The 9,653-nt window shown below is 40.6% G+C and overlaps 1 protein-coding gene across 1 annotated transcript in view; it reads right to left on the reverse strand.

Moving 5' to 3' along the window:
• csnk1da (casein kinase 1, delta a) overlaps nucleotides 1-7,214 on the reverse strand; it is a 34,366-nt gene extending 27,152 nt beyond the window's left edge. The window contains exon 1 of the mRNA XM_066641584.1: nucleotides 6,718-7,214. Coding sequence (XP_066497681.1) covers nucleotides 6,718-6,793 — 76 coding nt within the window. The 5' untranslated portion in view covers nucleotides 6,794-7,214. The remainder of the gene's footprint in view (nucleotides 1-6,717) is intronic.
• Nucleotides 7,215-9,653: the final 2,439 nt, after the last annotated feature.

The raw sequence follows: 9,653 nt of genomic DNA on the forward strand, positions 1-9,653 counted from the left end.
CTCCAACCACTTAAACACAGGGAAAACGGAGTAAGATTTTGACTCTGGCAAGAAAAGCACGAGCCACAAATGGAAAGATTTCGTAAGCGGCGATGACAGAAGTGTTAGGTGCAGCTGCTGGTGATTTCATCATTAACACACCACATCACACACTCCATACTTTTATGATTTCTACATAATGTTGGAATGAATTTTATTCATACCCTATGCTCTTTCAAGTTAGTTCAACAGGCTGTAAATGTTTTCAAACGTTGCTTCATAAACACAACGAACGCACTAGAGGAAAACCAGACACAACAATAAGGTACAAAAACAGAATGGAGGTTTGGGAACTTCAGCAACCTCTCATTTCAACAGGAGCCCCTTTTAGCCCAGTTCTAGATAACAATCCAGATTGAGAACAGAGCCCCAGCCCTGGTGTGTGCAGAGGAATTCAGATGCGTCTGGACACATCCGTCAGAGCAGATTCTCAGTGTTGGTGCACAGGGCAAGTCAAGACACATTCCTCCACAACAGAAACCGACACAGAAACTGGAGTGTGCTTCATTTGTTCTGTGTGTATCCAAATCAATCCACAATTAAATAACTACAGGCGCTTGAAGAAGGGTTTGGTGGAAAGTTACGTTTTTAGTAATTTGCTCTCTTTAGCCCAGACATGTTTGGTGTGAAATCTAAATAAATTTCAACATTAATCAAAGGAAAAAAGTGAACAACAAATTTTCTGGCGATTCTTTAGATCAGTTACTGAAAGGTTTTGGGTGAAACTTTGACAGAGCAATAACTTAATTCTTAATTACTGCTACCCCCTATTACAGCTCAGTGAAACATCACAGTTAGTGCTTTTCCACCAAAAGTACTTTAGTTCTTGAACCGGTTCCATTCCTGATTCTTGGAATTTTGGTCCTTTCTGGTGAAGAGGCCCGTGTTTCTACGGGTTTAGAGGGGACCCAAGGTTACATCATCAGCAGGGGGGTGTCGCTGTGTTCCTGTTTAATTGCTATTATTTATTTATACGACCCATTGTAAAATACCCCGTCCAGCTCCACTGGAATAACACTCGAGTCTCTGAGCTCTTTTTTGAGTTACTGACCCTCCACAAACCCACGGACCACGTCACAGTTCGCGCTGAAGATCCTCTTTTGTTCCAGCTGGGAACTAATTTTTCCGGTTCACGAACCAGTTTATGTCTGTGAAAATGTGGCCAAAAACTCCAAATTTAGTTCACAATCTAGAACCGTTCCAGTTCCTCCTTGGTAGAAAAGCGCTAAATGATTCTGAAGCTTTAGTGTTAAAGGTAATGTTTACGATTCTGGGGAACTGTAATTCGCTTTAGGTAGTTTACGTTCAGAAGCGCTGCGTATTTTAAGGTTGAACTGTGTATTTGAGGAGAGTGTTGTTTGTACACAGTTACAGCTAGTGTAAATTGTCTGTAAGTGTTTATTCACTGTTCGAATTCCCACAGAAACTCATGTGTAACTCGAGCTAATTAGTTTTGTAGCACTTTTGCTCTGTTTTTATTTTCATGCAATTAGCGCTCTCCTGAATTTAGAGTCAGTTCCACCTTAAGTAATATCACTGCAACAGCAAAAATACATCAGTGTTATAGTAACATTCTCATCTCTTTTCATGATTTTCAATGTGTGGAGGGTTCACTCTATGCAGAGAAAGAGGATGTAGCATGTCTGACTGAGACACTTTTTAACTCATTTACAGACACTGGGGCTTCATAAACTTGATGTCAAAAGACGGCTCACACAAAAACAGCCGCCAACATGTCTTGCATGTCCGAAATCCACCTGAAGGTGTCTTTGTGTGTGCAGTTAATCAGATGCTGCTTTCCTTCAAACTGCACTGCAATCGCTGACAGATGAAGCTGAAATTCAGCCCAAATCAATAGTTCAGTAGGCGACGACCAAATCAGGTGTCAAGACGAGCTGAAATCTCAGAACACGCTCGGCTTACAGCAGCTGGTGTCTCTCTCCTCTGAATAGAAATCTCTGGGGAAAACAGGGGTTAAACTGGACTTAGGATTAAATTGGATTCACAAACAGGTCATGGACACCTCAACAGAAACTAAATAAACTGTACTCAGCTCCACCGCTGGGGGGGGGGCTGGTGTTCTCCCCCTGTCTAAACAGGCCTGTTCAGAATGCCTGCTTTCAGCGCCTGTTCCTTTAAATAATAAACGCGCCGCTCACTGTTCACCCCGACCCTGAGCACACAGCAGTGAGGAGCGAGGAACAGAAGCTCTGGTTTTGGACAGACTCAGACGAGGGGGCGGGGCCATTATAAAGTCTCTGCACTTAACGTCAGAAGCGGAGCAGAAACAGAACATCTCGTTTTATCCCTTGTTTTCTGACTTGGGGGGGGGGGTCTTGTTTCACAGTGTGTGGACTGGTGGCCTCCAGATTCACACATTAATGTGAATATACACCGAACAATGAATTTCATTAAAATACATCCACTTTTGAAGCATTTCTGTTGATCCATCCAAGATGAATTTTCACAAAGTGGAAGAAACACATGAATTCACATGATGTAGAGAAATATTTTGAGATACATGTTTTTCTCTGGACAGAGACGTTATTATACGGTATTGTGAACCGCCTCTTCAGCTCTTATAAGCTGTATCCAAACAGCTAGTTTGCATATCTACTTGTCCAACAGGAAAGCTGTTTATAATAGCGGAGTTACTCCTGTCTAAACACAGATGAAGCAATTTGTCACATTTCCCACCTCAGCACACAGCCTTGGCTTAAGGGTGGGAGGTGGTGCGTTGTTTACAAGGGGCTGTTACCTCAAAGAAATGTATGACACAATCCCAATCAGCTGCATGTTATCCTTTTGCTCCGTCAGTAAAATCCCCTTATCCAACTCATACCACATGGAGAAGCCAACTCTGCACTTTTTAAGAGGCTTGTCCATTGCGTGTGTTACTGAACCCTACTCTTCCCCTTCCCTCTTGGCCCAAGCTGCAGCTCCTCAGGCCCCAGAGTCCAGGTGTGTCCAGGTTCGAGACTTTATGTAAGATTCATACAACGGTTTCCAGCTGAATCCCTGGCATTGCATAATATCCAGCCTCTTCACAAATCGCAAAACACAAAGTGACGCCAAGCAGTGCCCATGTGCCACGGATCAAACCCAGCCCTGGAAACCATCCGCAAAGAAAATCGAAACAAAAACAGAGGGCAAGATCTTTTAAGGTTTTCAATCATGGTTTCATTTTTTAACATAATTTAACAAGGTGGAGATGCTGTACTCACTTGTCTATTTTATTCTGATAAACATGATTCTCTGGGGTTTGGTGAACGAGAGTCTCAAGTGAAATAACTGTATAATCTGGTAGTTTTTCCTTATGTCATTTTCTTTGCCACAGCTCTTAAAGGGACTATATACTCCCTCTTCTCCACAGAAGCTCTAGTTATTAGCAAAGCACTTTGGAAACGTATCAATATTTACTGTGCAAAATATCACTGTTGTTCATCATGATGCCTTGACTCTGTGATACATCACAACAGCTCTTAGAGTCTGGGAGTGTAGTCTTACAGTAATCTGGGATTTCCAAAAATTAAAGAGAAAAGAAATGGCAGTTTTTTCTATGACCCCTTTTAAACAGTGTAAAGCAAGCAGATTCACTGTCACCCAATTAGACCCTTACATGTAAATGTGTTATGTTTGTGACATCACAAGTGTCCAAAGAAAACATATACATCCACTTTTACTTGGAATTCCATTGTAAGTCAAAGTGGATGTTTTTCCCTTCTCCTGTAAAGTTAGACTTGTGTGTGGTTTTATTTATGACTTATTTCAACAAAAGGCAAGGCAGTTTTCCCTAGAATGGGGCCTTTAAGAAGTGTTGAGCAATCCTGCAGCGGAGCAGTGAGCAGCTCAACACCAGGCCAAACAGACGCTTATGTAAATGCACTGGTTTCCTGTGACATCACAACTGCCAAACTCAAAACAGACAGGTTTTCCAGTTCCGTATTTGTATGTTTAAAGGCCAATGTTTAAAAAAAAAGGAGTGGTATTGGTCCTTTAAAGATGTGCTGAAAATTAAACTTTATTCTTGAGATTTTTGAAAAGGAAAACTATTTATTTATTTAATTAATTAATAAACTAAAACCCTCCTCATCACACAAACAGGAGTGGCCAAGAATGACCACATCACTGACCACCACAGTGACCAAATAAAAAAGCAGGAAAATGATAAACATGAGCAGTAATCAGACTGCAGAGGTTTGACTGAACGTAAACATTAATCTGAGCATATTTCAGCTGATACGAATGTGTACTGTATTACACATCTCCAAACATTCTGATTAATGCCTTAAATAAAGATGAAGATAAATAAAGACGTCATTTTTAAAAACAAAGAAAAAAAAGAAAACCATTAGAATACCTGTCACATTAATTACATACATTGTCTTATGGTAAAACATATGGACATTACCTCAATAATTCTTCCTGACCTCAGTGTTGTCCACTGTTTACTGTGTGTGTTTGTTTACATAAAAATAAATGTCTCCAATATTTTGCCCACTAGCTCTGTTGACAAGCCTTTAAAACAATATTTATTAAAGTGAGTATATCTTTCCTATAAAAAGCAACCCACTATTTTATTCATCTCTGAATGAACTGGTTTATGCTCCACACACAGAGCCCCCCTTAAGTGTTTAAAATAGGCTCAAGTAGAGAATCTGATACAGTCGGGCCACTAGGTGTCAGTGTAATTGCTGTTTCATAACATGGAGAAGAAGGGGAAGAAAACGACAACAAAGAATCCACTGTCATATTTTAAAGGTTAATTAATTCACAGAAATGATCAGGAATCATGAATAAATGTCCATTTAGGTTACACACACAAGCACACAGAGGTGAAGGGACTTCAGACAGCTGTCTGCAACAATACTCCACAGCCTCTGGCTTTAGGGATGAAAGTAAATATATTACTTCACCATCAGAGCATGCTTACGCCAACCAGCACACAGAGGACCTACCCTACACCGCCTTTAAAGGCACAGTCTGAGTTTATCAGCTTCATCTCTGGTGACGCACTGATCCTACACTCTGGATCAGACAAGCACCAATACTGACCTTATTCAACATCGACAGTGTCTCTCAGCTATGGCTGCTCTAGATAAACATCAAAAACATATTATTAAATCCTAAGTGTATATTTAAACATATTTTAATCCTGCATACACTCCACAGAATCACTGTTTACCCAAGTGCTTACTCATTCATTCATTGTCTGTAACTCTTATCCAGTTCACTGGAATCACCAGAATCACTGGGCGCAAGGCTGGAACATACCCTGGAGGGGGCACCAGTCCTTCACAGGGTGACACACACTCACTCTCACACAGACACTTGAGTCACCAATTCACCCACCAACGTGTGTTTTTGGACCGTGGGAGGAAACTGGAGCACCTGGAGGAAATCCACACGGACACGGGGAGAACACACCACACTCCTCACAGGTCTCTGAGACACTACGACACCACCTGCTGTGCCACCGTGCCCCCCAGCTTATATTCAACATATTTTTACATTAATGTCATTTAATAGAGTTTAACAACTACTGCCACCCTTTCTGATATGTGAGGAGTGGGGGATCAGATCACAATGACTGACAGAGGCAAAGTAAACAATGTGGTATTAGTAGTGGCGTGAAAGCACTAGTATGTAGATAGCCAGGGTTTGAACGCCCCTGCAGCAAATGAGACTCAAGAGACAGCCGGCGACACAACTTAAGTCTATGATCTACACACTGCCCTCCTGTAACACACAGAGAACCTATGTTCTTCACTGGGCAGAAAGAAGTGTTGTATCTGGCTGAAAGAAACCCGACAGCGATAAGCAGAGGAGAGCCCACAAGCCGTTTCTAGAGGCCTGAATGCCAGCGAAGCACTGAGAATAAGATCAGGAATTGAGGTGAATAATGGAAAATTTCAGGTGATTCACTCAATTCTAAAAAAGCAAAGGAATTGGGTAAAATTAACAGATACAGAGGAAAGTGGAGATAATGTTTCAATTTTTATTTCATTCATATCACTTCAGTGTTGATATTTTATTTGAGCAAATATCAGTTGATACCAATACGACACTGATGACATCACACATCCCTTAGTTTATGTTGGGGGTGAATACTGATTTTCTACAGGTATTACAAATTGTATTAGGTCGATTTTGATCAATAGCCCACTGTCCTATCTCATTTATTTAAACAACTTCTAGTTATATTTGGTGAAAAGACCAAAACAACGAATTATAATCCATCGTTCGTAATCTCTGATCTCTAGTCTCACATTTTGGGTTAAAAGTAAGGCCAGGACACTGTCATCGGCTGTGGGCTGATATTTTAAATGTTATGAAACAAAACAAAATAAAAGCTTAATTATTGATTACTGATTCCGTAAAGTAGCCTTTGTTGAAGCTAGAGCCGAACCTGAGCTGATAGCTGTTTATCTGAACTACAGCTAAACACAGAACCTGTTTTATAAACCTGAGGTGATAAATATGACATTAAACATGTCTTAGAATCAGTATAACGTTAACAGCCAGGTTTAAAATGTGTTTAAATCAATTTAGAGACATAGATCTCGAGATTAGCTGAACCTACAGCCTTTAAGACGACTTTTATCCAAACCCAAACCGACAAACCAGTTGTAATCTCTTTATTTTACAGTTGTAATTAAAGTCAAACCTCAAACTTACCCAAATAAATGTCTCCAAAAGACCCAGAGCCGATTTTCCTCCCCAATCTGTATCTGTTCCCCACTCTCAACTCCATCGTTTCTGCCTATGTAAAAGCTAGCTTTGTGTCTAGCTTCAATAACAGTGCGTGTTTGAGTGAGAAGACGGCGAATTCGGTTTAAAAATGTACAAAAACAAAGGTAAAAATGATCCCAAACAGATACTCCGTCCGAGGCAGTTCCCTGTCAGAGCTCTACCAGCGATCTGCCCAATTCCCAACAATCACCCACTTTTCACCAGTTGTTTTAAAAGACACCGAACACCCAAATAACACAATATGGGGCTCGTTCGGAAGCTTAAAGTCTAAAGTTTATGTTCTGGGTGATTTCGTGTTAAAAATTCGTCGTTTAAACACAGGATGAAGACGGATTTCTTCTGTTCCAATATAAACACAGATCCCCTCTGTTTCTCTCTTCGTTTCTACCATTGAACACTCTCCGCCGACGCTTCGCCACATCGAGCCCTGATTGGTGGAAACACGGACGGCAAAGCACATGCAACGTCACGAGGAGTGAGTGCATTCCAATTTGTGCCCAGGTGCCCTACCTAGGCCTCAAATTCAGAGTTGCTTTATACCGATAGAATATGAACATACAAAACTGAGATGTCAAGGTAGAGAACAAAAATTTCTCATTTTATTTATTTAACCATAATTGCCATTTATTTAACTAGCCGTGTATTAGGTTAATTTAAGGTAGAGTATATGTTTTTGAGGACGATTAGCCAGCTAGCGAGTTGGTCTCTATTAGGAGACTAGTTTGTATTAAAGAGGAATAAATAATAAAATTTCTTCTTTTTAAAATCCTTTCCCCTCTCTTTAGTGCATTATATATTAAAATCACTAATGTTGTGCTCTTTTTAAATCTACTCGTGTCTAATCTTGTCATTTACAGAATGTTTAAAACAGAATATTGCCTCATCTTTAACCAGAAATTACTTGTGTAATTACATGTTAAACTTGTAATTATTAAACTTGTGAATAAATAAAATCAAACTGTAACAACTAATAATATTAATCCATTTATTAATCTATATTTTCAAATTAAAACGATCAGCTTAAGCTGCCACTAAAGCTAACTTGCTTTAAGACAATTAAAACCTCTGCACACTAATATTTAAGCTTTAAGTATTGTATGACTGCCAACCTGACTTGGATTTGTTTGATTACTGACAACACAATTGTCCAGAGCTTTACACATTAGTTAGGCGCCCTAGCTAGGACACTTACTGGAACACAGCCATAGAGTGGACGACTGTAAAAGGGGGACCGGAGTGGGAGGGCAACACAATAACAACAAAAGGATGAATTTCTTTTGTTTAGATCCTGTCTCTGAAGTCTAACTTTTAAACTGTTTATTTGTGAATCTTGTTTTTAGGAGCGACATGAAATGCTTGATCAATGGGAATATAAGAGGTTTATGCACAAATGCTGGAATATAGACAGATAGATATCAATCCAGACATGCAACTGTGGACTGTGGATATCAACCCACATAACCACACACAAATCACAAAATAACACTTGGCTGATATTTATATTTTTCTGAGTTATTTGAAGACTAAGGGAAATACTCTAAAATGATTTCTCACACCAGAGCACTGATCACAGTTCAAACAGAGGCAGCGTGAGCTGAAGCTATTTACATTTTAAATATATTATGCTGATAGTTATGCATGATCGTACCAATTCTCTGGCACTTTTCTAGCCCTCAAAGTGCTTGACATTCTTAGGGACAATTCAGAGTCAAGACCACCTCCGCCATCGTGCAGCCCCCATCTGGACGATGTTCCAGCTGCTGATCTGCTCCAGTCCCCTCACCACACACCAGGTATTAGATAGAGAAGATGAGAGGGAGAGGCCGAGATGGTATACAGAAGACTGGGGCGGTGAGCGGGACAGAGAGAATGATCACAGGGGCAGATTTAGGACATCAGGGTCACACCCAGGGCTGCCCCAGGGTTTTAGTCACCTCAGGACGGCGCTGTTTATTTACAGTGTCCCTCTCACTGCACCCAAGCATTGGAATCCACACAGACTACACAAACAGCGCCCCCTGATGGACACACAACACCACCTTCTGCACCACCCAAGCTTTTCTAGGAGGATGAGAAGTTAAGTTTGAGTGGAATTGCAGGTTTGGGTGTTCAGATGGTGAGTGCCAAAAAACGAGATATAAAACGGTACTCATTGAAAATGAAGCAGAACAATGGAGTGATATGAATATCCGACACGTTGATTCTAAGAGGAGTTCTGAAAAGTATGTAGCTGCTCTCTACAAGAACATGAAGTGTAGGGCAGCATTTTGAGGATTAGAGTTGAATGGTCCATTGTGTAGGTTTAAGCGGATCGTGTTACGGGGGGTGGTGGGAGGTATTTATTACTGATATATTCCTCTTATAACACACAGCTCTGGAGCTGCTCTTCTGTAAATCCAGAGGGAGACCCACAACAATCCTAAAAATATATTTCATCAAGTGTAAATATCCTAAATCTACTTCATAGCAGTAATATTTCTAGTTTTGAAATTGCTGTGAGTTATAATAGTAGCTCCCTGTTTCCAAACAGGTTTACTGTGTACTGTGTAAACGGATATTTTATTTTACCTGGAGAGAAAGGGTCTAATTTATCTCATAATAACCTTTAGAAACTGGTGAATAATCTATGGGCAGCAAGGTTTCCTCCCAGAGTCCAAACACACACGTTGGTAGGTGAAGTGAGTGTGTGAGTGACTGGGTGACTGTCCTGAGATGGTCTGGTGCTTTTTCAGGGTGTGTGCCTGCCTTGCGTTCAGTGATTCTGGGTAGTCTCCCGACCCACCGTGACCCTGAAATGGATGAAGTGTTTACAGATGAATGAATGAGTAACCTTATACTCTGTGTGCAGTAATGTCAGAAGG

Source organism: Hoplias malabaricus, chromosome 13 (genome assembly GCF_029633855.1).
Source record: "Hoplias malabaricus isolate fHopMal1 chromosome 13, fHopMal1.hap1, whole genome shotgun sequence".
NCBI lineage: Eukaryota > Metazoa > Chordata > Actinopteri > Characiformes > Erythrinidae > Hoplias > Hoplias malabaricus.